At 46.9% G+C, this 27,859-nt stretch overlaps 1 protein-coding gene across 1 annotated transcript; it reads left to right on the forward strand.

Moving 5' to 3' along the window:
• Positions 1-3,800: 3,800 nt before the first annotated feature.
• LOC146196466 (sodium-dependent low-affinity dicarboxylate transporter 1-like) lies at positions 3,801-23,825 on the forward strand. Its single transcript, XM_084596364.1, has 11 exons — positions 3,801-3,912; positions 4,909-5,365; positions 6,053-6,116; positions 6,262-6,381; positions 8,098-8,214; positions 9,887-9,967; positions 11,514-11,621; positions 12,492-12,672; positions 15,704-15,865; positions 20,105-20,245; positions 23,612-23,825. Exons 1-11 carry the CDS (start codon positions 3,832-3,834, stop codon positions 23,786-23,788), a joined length of 1,689 nt encoding a protein of 562 aa, XP_084452490.1. The 5' UTR covers positions 3,801-3,831; the 3' UTR covers positions 23,789-23,825.
• Positions 23,826-27,859: the final 4,034 nt, after the last annotated feature.

Raw genomic sequence — 27,859 nt, forward strand, 5'->3', positions numbered from 1 at the left:
CTACAGGCGTAAATCTCCCGCTGTTTCAGATTTCTCTATATATGTGATTGTGAGATGGCAGTTCCAAGCACCAATGATAATTTAGTTTGTATTTGCAAATATCTCCTAATTTATATCTTTACTTCACCTTTGTAACCCCACACATATTCTTTTGCGAACTGTCGTAAGCTGCCACATTATGTGGAGGGCCACACAGCATAGATATAAAGCACCGTTTTAACCAAGCCTTAGGGGTCTAAGGGTAGAGTCTCAGTCGGGAACCAAGTTCCCTATGTGTTATTTTTTGATTACAGCTTCCATGAAATTACTGCCCATCGCATTTCATTTCCTTTACAATTTCACCGCTCCGTATGTTACGTAACAAATTTTAGACCCATCCTGATGTTCTCGACGGTGCATCCGGGTTTTCCGCTTGGTCGTGAGCGCTGAAAGCACGTCACTATAATGCTGTCAAATCATTACATGGCAGTGAGTTGGTGCAGGGTGCCCGAAACCGCAGAAGCTGGTTCTACGTACTTCGTCACCGCTGCATGGAGAGGCTTTACAGACTCGGTGCGGTCATCATCAGTTTAATTTTTAGGTCCCTACTTTCGATCATTTTGTGCAGCCCAATTCAGGAGCGGGTGCCTCAACCGGCGGCAGCTTGTGCCTCAGGATATATATAGTTTTATTGAGCTCCAGTCGCCCATGCGGAGTGATGGTGAAAAATGCGTGCTCAGACGTACGTTAGGGCTAGATACTAGTTTCGAATGTGCTCGTGATGCAGGCCTACCACTCATTCATCTCTGTGTCAGCTCCGGGCAAGTGGACCTGCCGCACACTGTTTTAGGCAAGCATCGACGTTTAGGTGCTCCGCTTCAAGCTGTTCTTTGCATCATCGCTGGCAATGGGCATGATGACAGCCAGTCTGGCGGCCAGGGGTGAGCATGGTGAGGGCCTCTCGTATAGAAACTTTGTAGGTTGGACTTAGCGTGCCTTTAATTTTTTTTTATTAAAATGCGCTAGTAGATTTAAGTGTCAATACAGGCACAGAAATGGTTTGAATGTGACGTCTTGGACTTCCGAAGATATGTTTTTATCTGCCAATCGTAGTGGCCGGAATCATCATGATGAGGCTATACGCCCCCCTGACAACATGTAAATTGCTAAAAGTTCATATATCCTTTTAAGAATCCGAGGTCATTGAAAGGCGTTCGTATCTTTTTATAGAATCTCTAAAGAACGATTCACTTTTTCAGCCGCTGTGCTGTTGGAGTCTGCCCTGTGATCCCCCACAGTAGGCTTTTCTGAAGCTGCGGAACGATAGGGCAGCTGAGAAGCCTCGAATTAAGTTTATTTACCACAGTCAGATTTCTGCTTCTAGCGACCAGATGCATCCCAAGTTTCTTTTAACTTTAACATGAGAATGTAATTCGGACAGACGTACGACTTCTGTCGTGCACGTAGTTAACTAAATATATGGCATAAGATTTTGATGTCGACAAAGGACCACGGCTCGAGTTTGGTTGTCCGGGTTCTCGCTGGCTTTATATCCACGTATCGACTGAAGGATCAGGTGGAAGATCGGCCCAACAAACCGAAATTATATAATTTATTTCTGCTGTTTCACCGCAGAAGCAACCGGTCGGGCTAATTTCTAAATTAAATAATCTGGATATGAGGTTGCATACGGCACATTGATAAAATGCGCTATCCTTCAATTCCCATGAGTGGGATGAGCTAGAATAATGATGCGATACGACATGCAGTTGTCGCATTCAGGTGAACATGAGCTGACGAAACTGTTCTCCGGCTGCCTTTCCCTTGTCGATGCACAATAAAAAGACTGAAATGTCGCAGTATATGTGCCGCATGGCCAATTCCCAGCTTACCGCACGTGTCGTTAGCGGCGGAAGAGGAAGAGAAGTAGCTAAAGAAGAAACAGAAGAAGAGTGCATGAAGAGCGTGCAGGACGTCTCGGCTCGCGCGCATCACCCTCTGCGTTCGTTTTTGCTCGCCGTTCCCAGGTTCCGACTGCGCGGCAAGTGCTAATGACGTCCCTCAGAGAGCGAGGTACGTACGTATACCTCGTACCACTGTGGTTTTAATTCATCCCTGCGCCTACTGCGTTGTGCACTCATTTCGGTTCTTTTACCGGTCCTTTTTCTATGCCTTGTCGCTATGCCATTCCATCTGCCGCTGTGGCCACTGAATCCCCTAGCGAACCTCGTGTGTCTTCAGTATTGCAGGCAGCCCAATGGCTCTCGAAGACTTCTGCCCACCTGTGGAAGAGCTGCGAGGGCTCTAGTTTATTCAACTGGACTTCCATACGTCCTTACGTTGCACATATGTGCAACGTAAGGACGTTGCACAAATGCTCATATGTCGTCATAAGACGACATATGAGCATTTTAGATGGTCTTGTCGAGCACGGGAACATCTGATAATTTTTCTGTGTTCGCCTTTCGCGCCTCTGGCACTCTTCAGTTTCCCAATTTGTACATTGCGGGATACTATATTATCGACTGCCCAACATTTAGAGAGGGTATGACCACACAGTTTTCATCATCACTGACTCCTCAGCTCTGATGTGGCATTCGGTTTAAAGGCCAGTAGATGAATGCGGAGCTCTTGGTTAAAAACTTGTTCCTAAATGGTGACGTGGCGATGCTCTTTGCATAAAGCGAAGTCTTCTGTACATATAAAACCGCAACTATCAATAAAATTTTGCGCTCTCCTGAGGGAATTAAGCGCCGCGGTCATTCGTTGCACATCCTATAGCCACTTTAGAAACAGGAGCTGAAGCCGGAGACAGGCACTATAATTCATCACCCTCTGCCAGAAAAGAGACAGCTAAGAGCAGAATGCTTCGGGGTTACGTGAGTTACCTCAGTATCGCTTACTTTTCTCGACACGCAGCGTACGCTTTCGTCAAGGACAACGAAAGCAGGTTCTTCGGGGCGCTGACGCTGGCAGCGTATTTGGCTCCCATCTACCTCACTCCGCTGCTCGCTCCGGGAACCAAGGTGGGAGAGCAAGCTTTCTTCGCAGCAGGACCGCACAAGTTTTAAATCCTACCGTCATACGAGAGCAGAGGACGCAGTGTACAAACTTCGTGAATTTAATTTGATTTGGTTGAAGGAATAGACAAAAAGAGTGACAATATATAGCTCACATTGCTTCTGCAGAGCAGTCGCCCAACGTTACCACACTCCCCACACTTGCTTAGATGCTTGAGAACTGTTTTATGGCTATCGTCTGTAGTGAGTGGGCTATCGCTTCAAGACACACTATAACCATGAAGTCTTTGCCATGACCACCCCCCTGACATATTGTCAGAGGAGACTAATGGCAGCTTTATGATCGAATGACCCTTTCTTTATCTCTGCAGCTGCTTAAAGCTAAAGCTCAAGCGCTGCGTGATCTCGAGGCTGGCCTCATTACGCCAAATAAGGTGACCCTTATTACCATTCCACGACCAAATATACCACCTGGCCTCAGTGCAACCTCAGAAAGGCAGTAGTCGTTGATGAGAGCCCTGAGCCTGAATATAATTCCAGAGCATCCGATGATGGAGGCTACTGTACAGCTTTCTTTCGCATCTGTTGGCTTTGTGATACCAGGTACATGATTCGCAGTAATTTCGCCGCATCCTGTGCGCTAGACCTTTCTCCAATTACAGAGCAATGATGGAGGTTACAAGAATGAGTACAGTGTTGTTTAGACCCAGCGAGATAGCCGCGACCATCTGCTAATGAGTGGCATTGGAATGGTCACACTCAGGAGGCTCGTTGCGCCTACTGCGTGCTGCTAGTGTTCGAGTTCTGGGCGCTGAACGTCATCCCCGCGCCCATGACATCGTCGGTGCCCTTTGTGCTGCTGCCTCTACTCGGAGTCATGGCGCCAGACCTCGTGGCCCGATACTACATCAACGTGCGTACAGGGCCTCCGGGCTCACATTGTTATCTCTCCCAGTGTCTCCATAGCCTGATATACTGCAAAATGACCTTAGCAAGTTTACATTGTAGTAAGGCCTCTAATACTGCGACGGGTGTACAAGTTTGTAATTGCAAGTCCACGATACGACTCGAAATGTCATTAAGACATCTAACTATGCAAAGTAAAAACATTCCGCAGTATGCAAAGTCAGCAAATTCCGCGAAGGCAATTCTGGTGAGGCAGTAACCGCACCCGAAACTCTTAGATCCTGCCTGAGTGAGTAAGACACGCTGCCCATAGGTCATACAGGCGCGTCAGTGCGGATTATTATGCAGGGAGTTAATGGACGCGTCGGAGCAGCAGCGAGGCTTGATCGCCGCGCTCTTGGCGAGCGAGCGCGTGTTTGTGCTGAAAGAGCAGAAATTCTGCTCTGGCCGCTTTTCGGCGCTATCTGTGTTCGGCAGTCTAGGTCGTACTTAAATAATTATGAAGTGTTAATTGCAAAAAAATCCCCCATTTCACATTTTAATTAGCTATTTAAAAGGAAAAAAAAATCAAAAAGCTAAACAAGCACAAAATAAACTATCGCACCAAGCCGCCTTAGCTCAACGATACAAATCGGGTGCAATTTTTTGTTTCCTCTGCCTTGCACCGAGCCCTTGCATAAATTTATATTTCAGATCAGGTGTTCATTATTCTCTGGTAACTGGTTCAACCGAGTTCGTGTGAAGAGCTCCTGCTGGATAATGGAAGTATGCGTTTATGTCGCTATCACTTCTGATGACCGTTATCACGAAGGGTGTGTTACGTAAAGCAGTGAGCTAGCAGATTGAGTCGTGTATGAGACGTAACTGTGTGGACGTAAAAGAAAGGTGGCGGAGATGCCTTATAACACCCTGGACTGTCACTTCTTTCTTTCACTTCCTTTCGTCAACACATATGTCATCAGCCCCTGGGAATGGGCCCTTGCGTCGATCTTGTGTTGTCCAGGACACGATGCTGTTCATCATCGGCGTGGTGTTCCTGGCGCTAGCCGTGGAGAGCACCAGCATGTACAGCCGCGTGGCACTGGGGGTCCTCGGCCTGGGCGGCGCCGGCGTCAAGGCCGTCTTCACGGGCATTGTGGCGCTTGCCTTCTGCGGAGCGCTGCTCTTCGAGAACGTTCTCTCTACTCTCATCGTCATGCCCATCGTCGAGTGCACCATCGTGGAGATCGAGACTGACACGATGACCAATGCCCGGCGACGAAGAATGCTGCGCAGGACCTCGGTGCTGACGCGAATTCTGGGTCAGGCCGAACACGAGCCGTGCGTGGTGCCCACACTGGTCACTCCAGTCGGTCCTAAGAGAGGGTCAGCGCAGCTTTCACGCCGGGACAGCCGAGCCAGCCGTGACGGAATGGCCACGCCGGAGTCGGGCATCTCCAACGATCCTAGGGGAGCGTTTGGTAAGCTTCCGTAAGAGGCGGCTTAAGTTCCGCATCTCTTGTCGGGCGACGATGTGAGAGTGTGAAGTTCCGCGCTTCGTTCTGGGATGTTCCACGGACAGTACGGCGTCTCCTAGAGAAGAAGACAATGTATTTTGGCAGAGCAATCTTTTTAGAAGCTCAAATTATACCAGCCGCAAAATATATGCCAACCTTTGCTACGCCAAGAAAGGAAGCTACAATCGGTACTTCTCGGCTCTCTTGAACCACACCGAAGACAGCGAATCTCAACGAGGGTCACATCTTCACGGAGGCGAAATGCATAAGGCGTTACTGTGGTGTACGACGCAGTCGCGTGTTAGATTCCCAGGTGCTCTAAAAATTCGGAATCATCCACCGCCTCATAGCCTGGGTAGCTTTGGGTGGTAAACCCTGACAACCTTCGTACTAGAAATCTTTATGGCAATTTGATCAACTTCTACGCAGCACAGAAAAGTAGTCTTGTACAACGGGAGGCATGACTCATATTGTTTACAGACCATGGAAATTAGTTTTCGTGCTTAACGCAAGGAGTGAAACCTTCTGACACTAAATGCATTGATTGGAAACCTTATCTGAATATTTTTAAGCATGTATTCTGTTATTTTTTTCGAAACGCGAGAAAAAACATGCCTATTTTTCTTTTTTGTTTCCATTTGTTTACTACAGGGACCCGCAGGAAGAGCAGTGCAGTAAGCCTGGACTTCGCCGTAAAGTTTGAGCAAGAGTCCCAGTGAGTTTAACTAGCATCCTGCTTCATTCGAGTCGAAGCGCGAGCCCTGCCGCGGCTATTCCGAAATTACCTTCCCATTTATGCTCATTTGGTCTACATTTCTCGCCGAAAGATATTGTAATCTATATATCTGCCCTCCGTGCAGGAAGTATATGCTGATCCGGCGTGTCCTCCTCCTGTCCGTTGCCTACATGGCAACGCTGGGGGCCATTGGCTCGGTATTCGGCAACCCGGCATCTCGCATCCTCCGTATGGTTCTCGAAGAGTAAGCCCAGTCCTCCGAAAAGCATTGCGTTCATGCCTATCTTTTGTCTGTACAAGAACAAGAAGCGTATGACGCGATGGCTTCATCCCTCCATAGCCCGAAGAGCAGTGCGTTCACATCACGGACGGTACCAGCCGCGGAATGAAAAATGTATTGTGGTTTCGAGAACTTGAAAAGCAAGGTCATGGCTATCTCTCTTTTTATTGTACCTTAGACCTGTTTTGTGTTCTGTTTTTTACATAAAGGGCATCGAAACATTATTTAGTCACCTTGTCGAAACAATGTCCCGTAAGCGGTAAGCATAAAGTACTGTCAATAGGTGCGTTTGTGAAGATTTTCGCGTGTGCTGAAATGACTACCGAATTATGGCTTTCAAAATTAGTTTTCGTGCTATGAAACCGACGCAACCGAGTGTTCAGTATACTAAAAAACCGTATGAGTCACAATAACCTCATACAAATTTCTCATACTAAACTCATACTAAACTCGTATAAATCTCCTAATCTCATACAAATGTCATTCAGCGTATGAGAAATATGTGAGATTGTATGAGATTTGTATGAGTTTAGTACGAGCTTAGTATGAGAAATCTGTATGAGGTTATTGTGACTCATGCGGTTTTTTCGCTAGGGATATACTGAAGACTTGTTTTTATCGGTGCGCGCTTTGATGACGTGACTTTGCATGCATATGTTATGACAGCAGTTATTCACAGTCAATAAATTCTCGCTCTAGAGCGAGCTTTTTTTTTTTTTAGAATTGTTAGCTCTGGCGCGAAGGAAAAAATAAAATTAACTGAAGATCAGGCATAGGATTAGCAAGCCATGCAACCTGGAGACATGCACTCGGCGCCATCTGCTGCCGTCCTTTACTTTGTGTTGACCTTTGCACAATGCGGGCCAGCAGCCCGTATAAATAATTCAAACTATTTGACCCTAATTGCATAAAATTTACTACTAAAAGGCATTACATTTAACTTGTGCTGTTTTGAGCTGCGCTATCACAAAGGTTTCTGAGGTGATGATGATGTTCTAGTGCCTTCTCTTTCAATTGCAGCATTCTTAAGTTATTTTGAGGGAAACTTCATCACTAAATTATTTTAACAGAAACAAACTGGGGAACGCTTGCTCAATCCTTTCAAAACAGCGTAAGTGACTGCCGCCTGTGGAACTCCTTCCAGATGCTCTTTTGCGTGCATGTATTTTCCTGGTCACTTAATTCAATGAATAATGTGCGCCTCCAGTATCCAGCATGTACTTATAGCGTACTTTGGTAAGCTACCACATTAAGAGAAAGTCCACACAACATATATACAACAGCAACATAGATATAGACGGGGCTACATGACCTAGGAGAGCAGCCTGTTTGATTCTGAGGCCAAAGAACCTTTGGGTTCGATTTCAATCTCAAGGAGCTATGCGAGTTGGCAATCCCTGCAATATTATGCGGTCTTGTGACGGTCACACAACTCGCTAATCACTCACTGCCGGGACATGTAACCTGCCAAATACTAATGTGGAAACCATGCTCATGATTTTTCGCTCACAACGCCAACAAAGCTGGACCTTCTGGACACAGCTGCATTTAACACTATCGCGCTAATAAGTACCATGGTGTTTTTTTTAAGTACGCAAAGCTCAATCCATTCTTTATTAATTTTTTTTTTTGTTTTCAATTTTTCTATTCATTTCATTTTTCTTTGAAATCTTTCTGCAGACGCTACTCGTACGACCAGCTCTTTACGCTTCCGTGGCTGGTAATGTGCCTGCCCATTGCGGCCGCTGGAATGCTCGCCTGCTGGGTCGTCGTGTTCGGAATCTTCCTCAAGGACTAGTGAGGACCCATGCTACTTTTACTAAACCTACCTATAGGCAGGGGAAGCGACTTCAGATGGTTTTGTATTTTCATGTACAGATGGCCTCATAGAAAAGTGCGCATAGCTACAGGGAGGATAAGTACATATTAGAGGCTTGCAGGCAATAGCTTTATTCGTTGTGATCTGCACCGTTGAAACACTGTTGAAAAGTGAGCGTTTCTCTCCGTTTCAATGCAAGTATTTTGCTATAGGGCGCCTGTGGCATATCTTTGTCATTCTACTCTTAAAGAATGCGCAGTATGCATACCGTATACGGTATACTGTTCCGGCGCCTTGTGCAGACCACATGAGAAATGGTATCGGGATGCACAGGAACGTCGATTATAAATTTCGAAGGTGTGATTTGGCTGTGGAAGTAATTGTTAAGCTTTTGTAGCGGTCTTTTGTAAGATAAACGTTCGACTAGTAAACCTGGGCGAGAGCAGTCAGCTTGGAGGAGGCACGTAGATCGGGATATTGGGTTTCTTAGAAGGTCAGATAGGGCCTGAGAGTTACGGAAGAAAATTCATGGCTTCAGCACGTGGTCAGTAGGAACAGGACACGATGGGGCTGCCGACTGGTTTGAGCCGCCGAGTAGACACTATGGTGACCCACACGCAATACCTGCAGAAATGCGGCGTATTTTACGCTTTAGTGTAAGACGAAGGATGCGGAGATTTTAAAGTACGAATGCATGGCCAGGGAGCTATACCGAGTTATACTCGAGCGAGATCTTGAGTGATTGGCAAGACTTCGATTTATACCACTGGCTTTCTAGGGGCAAGATGTAGTGCCTAGTTCTCGCAACGCCGATGAAGGTAATAATGTGTTTAAGAGTGAGTGCTCGAACTGTCTACCGCGATCAGCGGCGTGAAGACTCCGCGTCGGAGTACTCGTGGTTGCCGCGATGGTTTATATCGGGCTTCGGGAAAAGGCATGTGTGTTCTGTGCGATATCGGAGCGCATTGAACCCCATATGGTTCAAATTAATTCTGAGCCATCTGTTGGGGCCCCGAAAGCCTTCAAAGGGCACGGTGAGTGCTCCGCTAATGTTTGAAAGCATACCACGTGTACTGAGACTATTAAAAAACGCCGAACATTACTGCGAGTAACGCTATGGCTACAATTTTATTCAAGTGGCCACCATACACAAAAAAGAGTGCGCTTTCTTCAAACATAAACAGTAAACACCAGTAAACAGGATAAAAACCTGTTCGAGGTGTTTGTGTAAAGGGAAAAAGCACAAGACTTTTAACAGAACTTATTATCACGCTCTAACTCAATCAAAACTGGCGGCTCGGCAAGTGTTTTCTTGCATCACAGCTTTTGTTGGAGCATTCCTAGCGCACCTGGCCAAGCGTCGTCAGAATGGTAATTGAAGCCTATATCACATGACCTTGTGGCCCGCTCGCAGATCACAAGGCTGCTTGATTGTTTTGATTAGTTGAACTATCAAGTACCCCATCGAAGGTGGACACTGTGATGAAAAAAATGGTAGGGGAGGACAGAACAGGGATCGGGGCGTCATGGGACGCCGGGACGTCGCACCGCTGACCTGCGCAAGATGTGCGCTGGTCAAATACGACAATGAAAAAAATATGGACTCAAGGTTATTGTTTCCCTGTCTTTTAATTGCTTTTTTCGTTTCAGCGACTGCGAGGAAGACGATGAGACCAAAGAGAGCATAGCGAAGATCCTGGAGGAAAAATACGTCTCTCTGGGAAGCTTCAGGTCAGTGCTGCTGGAGCGGTTTAAGAGCCTTAAAACGGTCCCATCTTCGCAGTTAAGGGCCAAAACATGTGTACATATTTTGACTACGGAGTTATTGTAGAGGCTTCCTAGAGGAGCCCAAGCTACCCGTAGGTCCGCCATGTATCTATCCTAAGCATTCCGAATATGTAGAAAAGCTGTGTCACTGATCCATAAATGAGGCATGCATGACGCGCCATATCAGAACAGTTGCTAGCTGAAAATGATTATTTGAAGCTTATTCTGGCTTTGACAGTAGCAATTATACTTCTATACAGTAAAGCGCCGGCTACGCCAAGCACAATCTGTAATTGAACAAGTTATCGCTATCAACATAATGCTAGCCGTGTTGATGAGTGGTGCCATTTGTTGCCAGCGCCACAAATCAAAAATCAAGAATTTACTCTTAACTATGAGACAGAATATAGCTGAAAAATTGTTTTGACGAGAAAGCTACTTTTCAATAAATACGCTCACTCAGACAAAATTAGACACCATGCAGGATATGAGAGCGATGACGGAACCAATGGCACTACAAAGAAGCACTCCCGTGTTAAATGCTGCTGATGTAGGGAGGGTTTTATGCAGTACTTGGATGCTTTGGAATCATGTAATCGCATTTTGACAATACAGGGGTATGCGGCACAAAAAAATCGATCACTGCTTCATCGCAAACATCTTTTTGGTCAAGTGTGCCCAGTGGGAAGGAAATTTAAGAACTGTATTGTGCTAGCGTGATTCTTTTTAAAAGGAGTGTATTTACAACGCTCTATCTCAGCACTTTCCTGATTCCAGCATTCGATATTGCCTCAGTAACAGTCACACATGTCGACACTTTCGTGCATGCTTGCCTTGTTACAGGTTGCATTTTACCAGCTCAACGCGCCGTTAACAGCTTTCATTTCGTGCATGTATATTAACAGCTCGAACTTGTGCATTTGATGCATTATTCAGAGTAGCATGCTTCAAATAAAGCCTACTAAGATGTGGTGTGGAGTGTCAAATAGCATATGGGGCAATGACCGATTTGAAGCACATGTCGTGAGGCGAAGGGTAGCTGTTCTCGGTTTCTCTTAATCCGTCAGGAGACAGTGCTCGAGACATGTCAATGGCACGGAGTCGACGTTTTCTGAGGTTGTGCATGGCGCGGAGACATTATTTATTATGTGCTAGTTCTTCCGTGCTTGTGCCTAGATTGAGAAGCTGGCTGCGAAGTCTAAAGTTTCAATACTCATCTTATTGTGCTGCCTTGTGACATGACACACCACCTCAAATGATAACGTGAAGGAACAGAAGAGAGAGAAAGCCTGTCAAAACCAGCAGTCGTTGGCTACTTTTGCAGCCATAAATTGAGCGATATCAATATAGCATTCACTACTGTACTTACTAATCGCTTAATCCTTGCTCTGCAACACTCTTAATATGCGCCAGACCTGTAATGCCGCATTGAATAAAGAGCAGTTGAGGATGAATAAATGACGGACAGATCATGCAATAACTCGCAGTCATTTCCTATCTCTTCCAACAGCAAGCTCGAGCTCTTCGTCACAGGCTGCCTTCTCGTGCTCTTCGTTGTGCTCCTGGTTCGGTCCAGGACTACGTCAATGCTGGCGCAACCTGGCGAGTTCGGACTGGTGTAAGACCCGACTGTTCTTTTAACTTGCACGGCACCATTCGGTAATTCTTTGAACTTTGTGAAGCATGTACATTGTGAGGCGCTTGCATTTCCAGCGCATGCGATGGCATGCGCTTTAAATGCCCCACGTTCCACGCCTCAGCGTTCACTCTGCCTGGCGCGAGAGGATCAGTGAGTGGATAACGACGCCAACTCAGTCTATCGCTAGTGTTCTTCCTTTAAAACCTCGAAAAATATGTTTATGCGTTCTAAAACTACGTACATGCGTATATCAACCGCACTATAGCAATGTCCGCGCTAACTAGACGAGGACAAGCCCTCTTGTCGAAACGTTGGCTTGCGGACTGAGGCTCCCCCTCAGTGACTGGAGAAGATGGCGACACAGTATAATGCGTCACGATCTCCTTCCCCTCTTTCTACATTGTGTTTATGCGTTGGTCTGTAAGCATTGTTTTGCACAAATTGTTAGCAGAAGCTGCGCATAGGCTAGATGCTGTTGAAAAACCAAACACAACCATGTTGATGAGAGAAAGCGTGGATATTATTATTCTGAAGCTGCTGATAATATACCAGAGGAGACGGGAGGAAGCAGTTTTCGCTCGTTTTATCTTGATGCATTTACTTTTCATTATCGTTAACCTTCAAATAACCGTCTCAGGGCAGAGATAAATATGGGAATAGTCTAGAATTAACATCATTCAGAAGACGTGTTTCTTTTGACTTTATTAGGGAGAAAAAGGGCAAACACTTACTCGGGGGGTCTTCAATATCGCCAGTAAAGGTGGAATGCACAATAAGGTATCTTCCGTATCGTTAGCAAACAAGACGTCATCTGCACCTGAACGACCACGCCGCGTTTGCTTCGTGCAGGAGCCACCGGGACACGACTGCCTTGTTCGGGTTGGTCTTGGTCTTCTTCATGACCCCGCAGCGGCCGCAGGAGCGCCCACTGGGCGAGTACCTGCTCGACTGGAGCCTGGTGCATCGCAAGGTGCCCTGGAGTGCGTTCATTACCTACGGGGGCGGTCTGTGCGTAGCTGGTGCGGTCAAGGTGTGTGCGCAGTCGCAGCATTATTCATTCTCCGTACCGTGCTAAGCAGTTTCATGCTAAGGCTATCCGGGCATTAATTGGGCAAATTCGTGCATTACTTACCGGGAACGACAAAGCCCTATTTGATTGGCTTCTATAAGTTATCTAGTGACTAGTGATATATCTGTAACATCCGTAGAAGGCTTCATTTTGCGAGTCGGGAGGACCATAGCTTAGCGTTCAATATATTTGGTACGCTAGGCATGTCACAAGCCACAAGATGCGGCTTATGAACTGAAAGCTCCAGGGCTGTTTTCAGAAACAGTATTATGACTTTGCCTGGTTGCTCTCTTTGCAGTAATACCGGTTATTTCGCGAGTGTGTCGATTCGCAAAGTTAGATCAGGTTTGGATCCTTTACTGATCTGATGGGAAAACGGTACGCACTTAGGAATGCGCAGAGTCATTAAAGGCAAAATGGACGCCGCATAAATCAGCAAAATCGCGGATGTTTCGCGATGAGTCAGCGTCCGGGTTTCGTTCATGAAAAACTAGCGCACGCTTAGGATATGGACCGCGAAAGGAAGGACGATGTTGTCTTAAGGGTGTGCTGTTTTTTTTACAAAACATGAATTACCAACTAGTCCATTCTACCACCCTTACAAATCTCGCTTTGTTTCAAGGTTTAGGCTGTCTATGTAAACACATTTTCACTGCATTTCTCGAAGTGAAAATGTAGGTGGTGACGGTGGAGAGTCAAGAGAGGATACGAGAACAAAATTTCCCGGGGTAGGATGGAGGCAAGTGGCGCTGGATAAGGTTAATTGTGTATTAACAAGGACCTAGCTTGCCCTTCAATGAGCATGTAATAGAGTTTTTAACTTCTTGGCAATGATGACGATGATGACGGCTGCTTGAGGCTCCTTCAGCATTGTAGCTTTCGGATTGAAGGTAGGGATAATTTAAACCGATATCCACTGCTACTCTACTACAGTTATTTAGAGTACTTCGTTTTCTGGGTTTATTTTTTGTGGAAATAGGAGGGAGAAAAGAAGCGGCATGTCTTGGCTCATTTTCGGGTAGATGTCGGACCATGAACTTGAAAATTTCAGTATTCAGGTTTTTATTGAAAATATTTGCGGCACAAGGCAGTTTTACATTGGCGCTTGTTTTTGTGCCGAGCATAACTGCTACATATTTAGCATGTCACATTGGCAATATTGCAATGTTTATTTTAAACACGGAGAGGCCTGGAGCAAGACTCGTTAGCGTAGTAGCGCTTGACACAGGCTAGCTAGCTTGAGAAGTGTGAATAGGGACGTTATATTTGGTCGTGAGGAATAGCTGACTGAAATGTTAGCCCTAAATATGCACTAAACTACCGTTTAAATAAAATAGTCCTGGTTTCAAACAAAAACTTGCTCAATAAACAAATTCTGTACGAAACGGCGGCGCCCCTTCAGCGTACCAAGGCACGTCTCAGGGAACAGATTTAGCTTTTCTCGGGAGCGCCCTGCACGATTAATCCATGCTTTTAAAAAGCTTTGTTGTTTTTGACATGGGAAAAAAATATTCTACCCTGGTGTTCTTGAGCAGAAGTCAGTTGGATATGATGTAGGCTCGTCAGGGATGTCGAGAGCACAAGCAAGGCCCATTTTTCTAGTCTCGACCACGGTTGAGTGTTGAACATTTTCTAAATTTGCCGTTTTTTTCTTTCAACGTTATGAATTCACGCCCAAGGTCTTGCCTAAGTAAAAGGTTCATGACTGCCCCATTCCTATTTTCTACTTGTTCTGTGGCTATATAAATGCTCGATCTCCCTCTCTCATAAACATTTGCGTTCAGTACATGTAGAAAGACCGCTTGGTTATACACAAAGGTACAGTTTGTCAGTGAGAGGCTGGTGTTGTCGACCGTTCGCGAAAAAACTTCGGGAGACATATATCCTCTGCATTTAGAGCATGACGCTACAGTGGCCTGCAGCGACCCTCTGGGGTAATTCCGCATTGAGAAACTGACGGAGACACGCAGTTCGCATTGCGAAACCCGCTTTCCGACACTGAATCCGCGGAAACGCCATCTGTCTTCGCAACAGCGTATAAGGTCTCGATAGAGTTCCTGTGGCCGCCGCATGCCTGCGCCAGATGTTTTTCAGCGTAATTAGCCCTACTGCGTTTATTTGCGAGTTAAGCGCTATTCCTTGCTATTCCTGGACCTAGTACCTCAGGCGTTCTACAGATGGCATGCATCATGTACTCGTGCGCCGCATGTTGCTTCATCTCGTACTGCGCAGCAAACATCGTCCTCTTCATCGTCGTACCTAGGCACGAGAACATTATGCTATCGCTACAGCCGAGCACGCCTCGTGTAAAACAAAAGCATACGCTGCTGTTCAGTAAACATCGTTATCTTGATCAAGTTCCTACTGCACAACATGCTCGCGCTATTCACTGAACATCGTCTTCTTCATGAAGTTCCATATTACCGCTCCTTCATTTAGCTTTAACCTAAGTAAATACGCCATACACATACGCCATCTCACTAAAGACTGAGACCGCAACTGTGTCAAGCAGACAGGCTGTCGACAGCGTCGAACAATAAGGAGCCGGACTCTTCTGTTACCGAGAATATAGTGTTCTAGAACACTATACCGAGAAGTTTACCAAGCGCAAAAGAAAGCCGAGATGAAAGCAGCAGCGGCCGCAGCGACTGCGGTAATGGTATGGTCAACTCCATTGGATCGACTATATAACTGAATTCGTCGTTTTTATTATCACCATCGTCAGCGTCAGCTGTATTGCGTTTATAATTCTCACCTAGTAATATCCACACGCATAGCCCACACAGACGTATGTTTCGTGGTGTCTGAAATAAAAATGTTTGACGGTTAAAAAGTAACACCCAGTGTCCCGTCCTCTTTGTGGGTACAGTTAAACTAATATTTCCTTTTTGTCATCAGGTGAACCGATTCTTGCGTGCATTCAGCATCCGACTCCAAACAGGGTTTGTCAGTAGTGCTTGAAGCAAATTCCCGATCTTTGGTGGCGATGCAGGAGTCCGGCTTGATGGCGTGGCTGTCCAATGTCGTGCTGATGATGCGCCACTGGCCCCCGGCGTTCGTGCAAGTGGTGCTCATGCTCATCACCACGCTGCTCACGGAGGTCAACAACGACACCGCCGCTGCCACAGTACTCATACCCATTGCATGCGACCTGGTATGCGCTTGCTAAGTCAAACTGCATTCTGTGTTTTGTTGCGGCCTCTAAATTCAGCCTGCTACTCTCGAGCAAAAATTGCGAAGCGGCGCCTTGTAATAAGGCGCCATGCACATCTTTTTGCGACACTAAAGCAAACTGAAGAGAGAACAATTCTGCGGCTACAGTGAAAACTTTGGTTACAGATTTTTTTTTTCTTCAGTTTGGATAACTGTGACTAGAAAACGACAATTCGCTATAGCAGCCCAACTAAGCACAGGTGCTTGAAAATGGCCGAATAACATACATTTGCCACCAATTTTGTAGCACTAACTTTATTCATGTCTACCTGACAGAACTTCCGCACGATGAGATATCCAGCAGAGCTAGAGGAGGTCACTTGTTGGGTGGAGCTTGCTGCAACGTTATAGAACCACGCGTAATTCACAGTAGCTGGGCACCAGTTATTACCCCTAGGCTCATGCTAATAAGTTCGACGTACATAGCAAATATTCTGGTCAACTTTTGATTTGTCGCAATGAAACGCATTATTTCCCACGTGCTGTAGTCAGGCACGTATACAGAGGGAAGTGGGGGCGGGGGGATTGACTGGGCTTGTCTCCAAAGTAAAGCTCGCACTCCTCCCGATTTCTTTGCCAGTGTTTTTTTTTTTTATGCTTTTCCCCACCCACCGACTCAGCACATTAATTTGCCTTAGCCGCAACCCCCATCCCCAGAAAAAAAAAATGAAAAAAGTGATCTCTTAAACGTCTCTTAAGAAGAGAATGGCGAGCCCCTACCCTTCCTCTCCTATCATTTGCCTCTCATCGTTTTCCTCTTAATGGAGTTCATTGCAATGCTATATAAATTCTAAATGGTTTTCAGGAAAGGAAAGGCGCTGTATCTGTCAAACTTTCTCCGGCTTCCTTGTGAAACGTTTGATTTCCTTGAATGAGAGGGCGTGAGTCGGCGAAGATGATGCCTACCGGTATCAGTTGGTTAGCAGCTCCAGTTCGGGCCGCCGCAAATGCTAGCCGCCTCGCGAGCAGGGCGGGCTAGGGACTTTTGGGCCCCGACTATCGAGCACTTGAGAAGGAAGACCTCCCAAGCCTCTTCAGAGGGGGTGGCATGGGGAAGAAAAGTGAGGACTAGACTGACATGTTCAAACTATGTGGGATAAAGAGCAACGACTCTCTTCACAGTGCGGGCATTCGGATTTAACTTTTGGGTCGTAGCGAGCAGCCTGGGCTGACACCAGAGTGTTGGTCTACAGTGCTTTCGTCGGCCTTCGACAGCCCCTTCACTGGAGGTGGGTACCGTTAGTGCCGAGCTTTAAAGTCGCCAATAATTTCTTGGAAGCGCAGAAGTGGTCAGCCTAGCTCGTCATTGAGGGATAGGAGGGTGGGTTCCCGAAGGATAAGAGCGCTGTCAGCGGCGTTTGCCGCTTCGTTCCCTGGTAGTCCGTGATGGGCCGGCGCCCACACGATGAGCCTAGGCTGGGGCTCCATGTGGCGGACACCGTATTTTAAAGTGAACGATGAGCCACTGTGCCCAACTCACAGCGCATATAACTTTCACAGGTGAACCTCGAATCGGTGATGACAGTTCGGCATTGGGGGTCAGAAACCGCGAGGGCATTTGCGACTTCCTCAGTCCGATGAGCACTCTCGGCTCGGAAAGAGAGCCCATTGATTTGTGCTTTGCGGTGCACTACCGCCGCCGTGCACTGGCCCGAACGGGCCGGACCAGCCACATCGACGTAGTAGACCCCAGGTTTGGAGACGTGTTTACAGAGCAGCACCCGCGCTCGCGCTAAGCGACGCCTTCGTGGAGGTCCGGATTTATATTGCGTGGGATAGAGTCCACCCACAGCTTGTGCCGCCAACCCTCGGGGATACGGTGAGTGTCGTCCTCCGGATCACAAGGTGGTGTGATTTTGAAGCGCTTGAGCAGACGTTGTCCTGGCTCCGTCTGTGCGAAGCGTGTGGGTATGGACCTCCCACAACTCCCTGAAGGTACAAAGCACCCCCAGACCGAGAAGTTGGTCCGTGGAAGTAGTGACTGGGAGGTCCAATGCCCGCTTCACCACTTTCCTAATGATGATGCCGAGTTGTTGCACATTGAATGCGTTGAGGTGTAGGTACGGGGTAGAATATAGGGTTCGGCTGGTAACGTGGGCCTGCGCAAGACGGGGCACGTCGCGTCTCTGGAGGCCCCCGCGCCGGTTCGATACCCGCCCCAGCGTGTGGCTCATCATGTCCCCGGTGCACTTAAGTTTAGCAATTGTTATGTCTGCTTTAAGCCAACGGTGAATATGGAGGCCCCAGACCCGGACCTCATCCACCTCGCACACAGGCCCCTTGCGCAGGGAGATGTTTATCGAGGTGGGATCGGTCTTGGCGGCGTGAATGTGTAGCAGTTCCGATTTGGTGTGGATGCAGATGAGCCCGCAGGCATGTGCATATGTCTCGACTATAGTGGCTGCCTTCTGGAGGCTCTCCTCCATGGCGCCGGTGGACCCTGTGTTGGCCCAGAGGGTGATGTCATCGGAGTAAAGTGTCTGGAGGCTCTCCTCCATGGCGCCGGTAGACCCTGTGTTGGCCCAGAGGGTGATGTCATCGGAGTAAAGTGTATGGTGCACCCCCTCCACCTGCACCAGTAGTTCGGGGGGTCCATCATGGCTATGTTGTACAACAAAGGCGAAAGCACCGCACCCTGGGATGTACCTCTGTTTCCCATACGGTAAGGACTATACTCCTTATCGTCAATCCGGAGGAGGGTCCCCGCTGGGAAGGCAAACGCCCTTGGTCAACAGTTATTGCGGCTAGGTTAAGAGGATAGACCCGTTTTTCACATTCTCGAACGCTCCGCTCAAACCTAGCGCAATGATGGCCCTGTTCCTACGCTTGGCGAGGATGACGTCTTCTCGAAGCTGAAGCAAGATATTCTAAGCTGACATATGTGATCTGAAGCCGTACATTGTGTCGGCGAAAAAACCGTTATCCTCGAGGTATGGGAAGAGAAAGTCGCGTACCATCATCTTCATAAGCTTTCTGACGCAGAAATAAAGAAAATTAAGCGCAGATTATCAAAGTGCATCGCCTTTCCGGGCTTGGCGATGAACGTCACGAGGGAAGTCTTCCATTCTTCCGGCCAGGGCCCTGAGCCATCACAAATATAACGGACGTATTCGAAGAGTCTTGCGTATTACTGATCCGGCAGATTCGCCAACAGCGTGAATGTTATGCGGTCTTTGTCGGGGGCCTTACCGCGCCTCATCTTAACGAGAGCTGCCTTAAGGTCGTTAAGCGTGAAAGGAGCATCCAGATCTACGTTTGGTTGCCCGGCATACTGGTACTCGACACTCGACTTCCTCGATGCCTCTATGCGACAGAAGTAGCGGGAGCACAAGTCGACAGCAAGCTGAGCGGTAGTGCCGGGTATGTGTGTAGGACGTGTTTTAGATTTCCTTGTGTTTCACCACGTGTGCTGGCCGGATCGAGAAGGATGCGAAGAGCTTCCAGGTGCTCTTGGAGCTCATCTGTCCTGCGGCCTTATCGCATCTTGCGATCTAGTTGGAATCCATCAGCAGGGACGTGTATTGCTCGGCCCGTGTCGTAACTTGGCATATGCGCAACCGGAGCCGCTTGTTCGTCTTGTGGGTACGCTTCTACCGCTGGACCAAACCACGGCGGTCCTTCCACAGATAAAGGAGGTGGTTGTCCACCGCAGGCTGGTCGTCTGTGTGTGCTTACGCTGCAGAGCGATTACTTTTGGTCCATGCATCATATCCCTCGGAGAGTAGGTTTTTATGGATGGGAGCTGTCCGAAATTGTGACCACTGGATAAGCTTGGCTTAGCCCCAGTGCCTGCGGGACGCGTGTGTGTGGACGGTAAGTCGTAGGGCGCACCTGTCGCTACCGAGGGTATCATAAAGATTCTCCCAAGCAGCGTGCGTCACGAACTTGGTGAAGGTGAGGTCGGGACAAGTGTCGCAATTTATAGAGGATCCAGTGCGAGTAGGAAAGTGTGGGAAGGCGACGATGTGGCCTCAGTACGTTGTGGCGATGCTGCTGCCTACACGGTGCCTTCAGGGCTGTTGCTGGTTGGCCTGACTTGGCTCCTGTCGTCGGCCTCGGCTGAACCCGCGATCAATCACCCTCCTCCACTCCCCTGTGCCACAGTGAAAAAAAAAAAAAAAAAATCCTGGCTAAGCGCCTAGACCTAGTGGGCCGCCCTGGCCATTGCATGGTTTTGCAGGCCGAGTCTTCCCTGGTAAACCCGCTCTACTACAGCCTCCCGGTGACCGTGGCCTGCTCCACGGGCTTGCTGCTACCAGTGGCGTCGCTACCCATGGCTCTCGTCGACGCCAACCTCATCGACCACCGGCTGGTTCATATGGTATGCTAAACCTTTGTCTCGGATAATTGATCACGATTTCAGCTTCATCCATTGGGCTGAGCCAGATGTCTACAAGTTATGCCCTCCGCTACAACGCTTCCCTCTTCTCGTCCATTTGCACAGTCGTGGCACCTGTTGCGCATGCGCACAGGGAGGGCAGAGTTTCCCCATTCATACAGCACGGGAAACGGACAAACAGTTTTTACATTTTTTCACGTTTTTTATATACGATTTTATCTTCTGGAGCCTACTACATGCACCATCTATGCCCCTGTAAATGGCGCAATTTATGCCCCTGTAAATGGCACTACCTCGTGATGAGTATCAAAGCAGGAGCATCCAGCGTGGCACCATTTCAAAGCTAGCAATGTGGCTGGCATTAAAATGGAGGGGTGCTGATACGGTAGACAACGCATAGTGAAGGGAAAAAGTAGTTGATGCATATGGCTACCGAAGGAGCTACAAAATAATAGCCGTTGCCTCAGCTATGCACAAAAATGTATCTTTGTCGGCCGCAATCTCGTACCGTAATATTCAATATTTTAGCGCAAGAATCACCGCTGACATCGACTATGCCATGATATCACCAGCGCGAAAGGTGACACGCAATGCCACACAAAAGCAAGGCCTGAAAAAATTGTGAGGATAGAATGCAGGCACAAAAGTGTCATCGAGTTTGGCCAGACGCTTTTATTGTGTACAGCCATAGCCCACAAAGAGATAATTTATATTTTCGGAAATTTATTCTGCTTGCATGGTGTTGCCACTCTGGCACAATACACTGACATTGCCACACTACGTGAGGGACTCCCCACTATCCTGTAACCTCATTTCTCCCTCTATAACCTGTACTAATATCTTCCTCGTCAGATTTATTCCACATGCATGTTTTCTCACATTCCTACAAAGGGGCATACATCACGTGTTTAAAAATGCACCGGCATTTTGTTCGCTATTTTATCATATGGAAGCTTGATGACACCCTTTGAAGCTCAATAAGCTCCACCAGCGGCCACTTCTGCGTGGGATGGCGCCCTGCAGGAATGTAATAACTGTTTTATGATTTGGCAGGTCACCTCTGACGGCGTCCCTTCGCCGAGTACATCCTAGAACAGATTGCAAAAATTCGAAACCTCATTTAGAAGGCGACGTATTTTAATAACTTCGCTATGTATGCTCATAGGAGCCACCTCTGGCCGCCGGCATTGGACGGGAGCGTGACACGAAGTAACAAAACATTGTCTGGTTTCAGCGTATACTCATGCACGAAAAGTCATTTGTCCATAGTTGTAGTGTGCTTTGAAGAGGACTGTAATAGAGATATAACGTAACTTCGAAGCTACCTTTCTTTTCTTAAACGACACGATGGGTGCGTGTAGAGAAGCAGTATACACATCCTTAACAGGCATGCACTCTATCAGCTCGTGTTTGTCAAAATAGGACAGCCTGCTTTTGGAATCCGACATTTCACGTGCGCTACACTGGCTCAATATTAAGTCCATTGAAACTAGACAGCCAAGAATGCTCTTAAATCTACACGAAAGGCAGTGCTCAAACAGCATGACAAGAGAACAAAAACTTCTCAACACGCTTGATAGCCGTCAGAAGTAGGTTGTTACATATTGTTGCATTCTCTTTGCGTAATTTTCATCACAGATGTTTCTTGGTTTCTTAAAACAACTGTGAAAGGCTCTCATCTTATTACATGTGCTCTTTTGAGTGAAACAACTCAATTTATTACTCTGTTTCATATTTGTCACGTGTCGTTTATCATTGGCCTGCTGTGGTAGACGGCGCCTCTACGCTGGACTCTCATCTTCGGTCACAAGCTTCCCCACGTCGTGGCCGTGCCTATATTGAAAGAGTGGAATGCTTTCAGTCAATGTTTCGCCTCGAAAGACAGTTGCCAAGCCACTGACAAGCTGAAACCACGTTAAGTTTAGAAACACGGGGGCTCGAGCGGAGACGGCGGAAGCGGGCAGGGTTTCGTCTGTGCCGCCGTCTGCAACGGTGCATAGTTTGTTTTCGTTCGTTTGTAATGCCATTTTAGAACTGCTTTTCACGTAGAGCTAGGCTGTACAGTTTCAACAATCATGCTATTTTAGCCACTGTAACGCACGTAACTATGTTGTATTCCAGGAAAAACTTCTGTGATTCAGAGAAACACCCTCTTGCTGAATACCTGACAGGTGTATGTCGGGCTTCACAGTACTTAAATACTTGTTGCGCCGTTTTAAAAATATAGTTTTGAAATGCTATTGCATTCTTTGTCTCAGTGTTATTCAAAGCACATGCTAACTTTAAATAAACGGCTGTCTGCGTGAGTACGTTATGAAACTAGAAAAAAAAAAAGGTTTTGAAAATTTGGTTTCCATGCACAGCACTATGGGTCGCGACACCGTCCGGTAACGGCCGTCGAGTCACTCCCACGCACACATATCGCAATGTTTTGAAAATATGTCGAGCACTTTCGAAATATGAGGTTTCATATTTCGAAAGTACATATTTAAACGTACACTGAACGAGATGTGGAACTAAGTGTTGTAATTAAAACTGTCAGCGATGTCAAAAATTGTTTAGCTTTTTGAGTGCCTGTTACTGTTGTTGTTGTTTTTTTCTAATTTTTTAATTTTTTCAGCTTTTTACGTGCTTCTTACTGTTGTATTTTTCTATTGTTAATTTGCATCTTTGAGTGGAAAGAACAATTTCATCTGTACCGCGCTGTTTTCCCTGTGTACAAATTGTATGGGGCTCTGAACCTGGTCAGGTGCAAGTACGAACCTTTTGTTCGGGGTCCTTTAGTTTCTGTGTAAGGAAACTAAGAATAAGAATAAACTTCAATGAACTTCATGTAATGTGTTTTGTGGTGAACTCTGCTTTTCTTCATGAAGGGGTGATATCGTAGGTGCGCTGTTAAATAGGAGAAATACTTCAAATACTTTTCTGTACACGTATTCCTATAGGGTGCCAATTCACTCAGGACGCAAAAGCGGCCCCAGTGGCGCTGAGCCCAGCGCCCACGACGGGGTGTCTGTGGTATGCATGGACACAAAATACTTTTCGCTATGTTTTCTTCAGCACCGGGTGTGCTAAAAATTAATGTGTACTGCACCCATCATTTGTCTCTACCGAAAAAGATGTTGCATTTCCGAGGAGCAACTTAAAATTACCTCACAATATATTATTGTTTCTGTCTGTCTGTTCTCTGATGGACGGAGGAGTTCTAAATATAGGCTTCTCGTCAAAGCTGGCCGCAGGCTCATAACTGGCTTCGATGTCACTTCACCGCGTCTAAAGCCGAAGTCGGGCGTAATTTATTCATAGCGTTTGTTGGAAATTCATACACGGTTATTTTTTGTTTCGCAGCTGGCGCCGGTCTTCGCCGTGAAGGTTGTCACCATCATCGCCACCTTCGTCGTGGTGCACACAACGGGAGGCTACTACTACAGCTTCCACAATTTTCCCCAGTGGGCCAACAAGACCTTTGCTGTCAACGGCACCACTAACCTGATGCCGTATAAATCTGCACCAAATTTATCTTAATACGTTATAGTCTACAATAAATAAGTAAAGCGGCGTTTTTCCCCAGTTTACTGTATCATTTCCACGTCACTGCGCTGCCGTTACTGCCTCTGCGTCGCGGAAGCCTTTCTGTGTGCTCTTTCTTATAGCCATGACAGCTTTGCCTGATGACACGTGCCTTGATTGCAATCAGTTCTTTTCAAGATGGGGATGAGATGAAGCAGTGTTGCAGTGGCTAGAATACTATTCTAGCCACTGTAGCAGTGTGCAGAGTGCAGTCAGTACTACCACCTACCTAGGGAAGGGTGCTGGTATCAGTGAGCATGCTTATGTATAAAAAGACAAAAATATTAAATCACGAAAAACCTTGAGATGCCCACCATGTCGTTTAAATCCCGCACTGATGAATGGCGCCACTCAAGTCCTCTCTCTCCTGTCTTGACTCGGGAACTTGCTGAGATAAGTAAAGCCTTAGCCGCTCTCACAGCAAAAGTAGACGACTTCTCATCCTTAAAACGAACTGTAACCAGGATTGAAGCGCCTGTCTGACACACATCGGACACACGTGATCAGCTGCTACAAGCATCAGAAAAGCGTGCAAAAGATCAATGCTGTTCGTAATAGGGTCGATGAAATAAGTGGTTCACAGGAAAGGAAAGGCGTAATATCTGTCAATTGTTTCTGTGGACACCTCAACCGCACCGTAAGGGAAGGGAGGAAGTTGGGAGTGAAAGTGGAGAGAAAGAGAAGCCATAGTGGAGGAAAACAGAGTAATTTCGAGCGCATGGGGATCTTAACGTGCGCTGAAATCGCAGCACACGGATGCCTCTTCGTTTGCCTCCATCGAAAAGCAGCCGCCGCGGTCGGGATCGAACCAGGGTACTCCGGCACAGTAGTCGGGCGTCTTAACACTGCATCATCGCGGCGGGGCAAGGGTCTATGAAATCAAAAAGAAACACGACAGAGAAGTTGGAAAGTTGAAACTTGAACTGAACGGCATGGAACAATACAGTCGCTGCCATAAAATAGAAATTTGTGGATTATTCTGGTCAGCAAGTGAAAACTTTTTAGCAAGTGAAAACTTGAAAAGTGAATGACCTTGCAAATCAGCTCGATCTACCATGCCTCACAGAGAGTGAAGGCCTACATCATCTCTCCGCCCGAGCAAGCACGGTGCCGGCTGTACCCATCAGGTTTGCAAAACGAGCGTGTTTAGGCCCTCATGGACGGTATCTACTTTGATGACAACTTGACTGCTTTAAATAAAAAGCTGTGGTCTTGGGAAATCCGCAGCCAAAGAAAAAGGATATGAATTTGTCTGGACAAAGGAAGGAAAGGTGTATGTTCGAAAGGAAGCAGGTGCAAAGGCCATCGGGACTGGGTGCGAAGAAGGTTTGAATAAGCTAATGCAGTCTGGCCTCGTATACAAGTTTCATACGAGGACCTCTTGTGTTACAATGTCTTATTTCAATACCACTGCATTGAACGACTTACTGAGAAATGCTAACTGCTCTGTAGGCAAGTCGTTATCTATCTATCATTTAAATGCTTAAATTTTGAAGAACAAAATCGAGCGCATTGAAGGCGAAATTAAATCACAAGTGCACAAACTGACTTCTTGGAATTTCCTGAAACTTGGTTAAGCTGTCCGGAGGATGTTATGCCAATCTCAGGATACGAAGACTTATCACAGTTCAGGGTAAACAAGCGCGGAGGGGGGGGGGGGGGGGGGGTATCCCTGTTCATAAAGAGCCACCTTCTGTTTGACGTAATGAACAGTTATTCACTTCTGACTGTTTTGAAGTTGTCAGAATCTCGTATCATAATACAGTTATCATGGTGGTGTATCGTCCTCCTCATAGCGACGTGGCTGTTTCTTTTGTTGTTGTTGTTGTTGAGTCTTTCGGGAATATACCAGTCAACACAAAATACATGCTATATTCCTAGGTGACCTGAACATCGATATTATGAGTGTTAACCTAACACAAACCAGTGTATTAAAAATGATGTCATCTTATGGTTGCGAAAACTGTATTACGCTGTCGTGACGCTGGGACTAAGTCGACCCGGCCTTCACTTGGTAGCGTGCAGAGACTCCGGGTTGATGAAGGACTGAATCGTCGAAGTTGGTAAAATATATACAAGCAGGTTTAATGGCACTTTGAGAAAACTTATTTACATGAAAAAAAGGGTATATCAGCAAAATGGCAAGCGTTAAGAGTTCATAGCGAGAAGCGTCTGGATGAGCCGTTTACCCAGGGCTCAGAGCGTCATTTCGTGCTCTGCAACGTCCTTAAATCCCCCTATATCCAGCCCCTCTCTGAAGATGCTGACCAATCAGTTCCAGGGCACACCCCTCAGATATCGCAACCATTCGATCACATCACTGCACTGATGGTCTGATGCACTGACTGGTCCAGTATTGTTTCGTCGGGCGTGGTCAATTGTTGGCGGGTAGAGCTTGGGGAACGGCGAGGAGGTAAATTTCGATTCTTCTGCAAAGATTCGCTATGTTGGTTCCGGCAAGTGGATTTCCCTCTCAGAAACCCAAGTGTACGTGCGTGCCACGAATACTGCTCCCAGCATTGTCCCTTTCCGGCAATTTCAACTCTTTCCTGCATTCCCGGGAAATCCTCTAATGGCCGTAATCCTCATGCTCCTTTCTTCTCCTGTACGTAAGCGGACGTGTCACTCCGATCGTCTCCTTTGAACAATAGGCATTCCTCACTTGACAATAGCGCCTCTCGAAGGGAAGGATGAACAGTTGAACAAAAGCACTTCCGGCTATTTCTCACAGGGCGACGTTTCTTTGTATTTTTCTTGACGTTCCCTGGACAGGGCCAACTTGGCAGTTGCAGGGTCACGACAAAGCAAAGCATGCTCACACAAAAAGATTCAGGGGATAGTTCTGCCGCAAGGTAAACGCCTACCGTAAGCAGAAATAAAGACGTAATAAAAAAAAAAAGATTCATGGGAACAGGCTCACTTAGAGCCCTTGCACCAACAGCACATATCAGTACCATGCCCACAGGCGCACAACAGTGCGCGCAAGCGCGGACCATGCACGGTCACAACAATGCCCATTCGAATAGACTGCCAGACTGAAACCTTACTCGATGTATGTTTTACAAACTTTTTGCACAACGATACCAGCTCTGGTATTGTTGTGTCGCTGGTAGGTGTACACCATTGCAACACCGCTCGTATTGCAGTGGTGGCGTAGAGGTAGAACAGGTAAAACTGTAACTAATGATAAATGATCTAGACAGCAGAAGCGGAAAGGTAGGCCTAAAGATTAATATGCAGAAGACTAAGGTAATACTGAACGGCCGAGGAAAGAAACAGCAGTTTAAAATAGGTAGCGAAGCGTTGAAAGTCGTAGATGAATATGTCTACTTAGGACAGATAGTAACCGTAGATCCAGACCATGAAAGAGAAATAACTAGGAGAATAAGATTGAGATGGAATGCATTTGGCAAATACTCGCAGCTTATGACTAGCAGTTTACCGGTATCGCTCAAGAGGAAAGTATGCAACAGTTGCATCTTACCAGTACTCACCTATGGGGCTGAAACGTGGAGGCTAACGAAAAGAGTTCTACTTAAGCTGGAGACAACGCAGAGGGCTATGGAACCAAAAATGGTAGGGGTAACGTTAAGAGATAGGAAGCGTGCAGAGTGGGTCAGAGAAATAACTCAAGTTAATGACATTCTAGTGGAAATACAGAAGAAATGAACATGCGCAGGGCATGTAGTGCAAAGAGAGCACTACCGATGGTCGCTTAGGGTAACAAATTGGATTCCAAGGGAAGGAAAGTGTACGACAGGGCGGCAGAAAGTTAGGTGGGCGGATGAGGTTAAGAAGTTCGCAGGGGTCAAGTGGATGCAGCTTGGATAGGACTGGGTTAACTAAAGGATAATGGGAGAGGTCTTTGCCTCGACTGGGTATAGTCAGTCTGATGATGATGATGATGGTGATGATGATGATGATGGTGGTGGTGGTGGTGGTGATGATGATGACCAGGTCTGGTGTTTTCTCTACTTCCCTTTTTTGCACTTTTTTTTTCGAATATGAGGGTAGTGGATGCTCCTG

The sequence above is a fragment of the Amblyomma maculatum genome, chromosome 3 (assembly GCF_055883805.1).
Source record: "Amblyomma maculatum isolate TAMU_Amacu chromosome 3, ASM5588380v1, whole genome shotgun sequence".
Lineage (NCBI taxonomy): Eukaryota > Metazoa > Arthropoda > Arachnida > Ixodida > Ixodidae > Amblyomma > Amblyomma maculatum.

Coding starts and splice junctions, on each gene's coding strand:
- LOC146196466 (XM_084596364.1), top strand. CDS start 3,832: ATGACATCGTCGGTGCCCTTTGTGCTGCTGCCTCTACTCGGAGTCATG. Junction 6,117..6,261: donor AAGTTTGAGCAAGAGTCCCA/GTGAGTTTAACT, acceptor CCCTCCGTGCAG/GAAGTATATGCTGATCCGGC. Junction 8,215..9,886: donor GGAATCTTCCTCAAGGACTA/GTGAGGACCCAT, acceptor TTTTCGTTTCAG/CGACTGCGAGGAAGACGATG.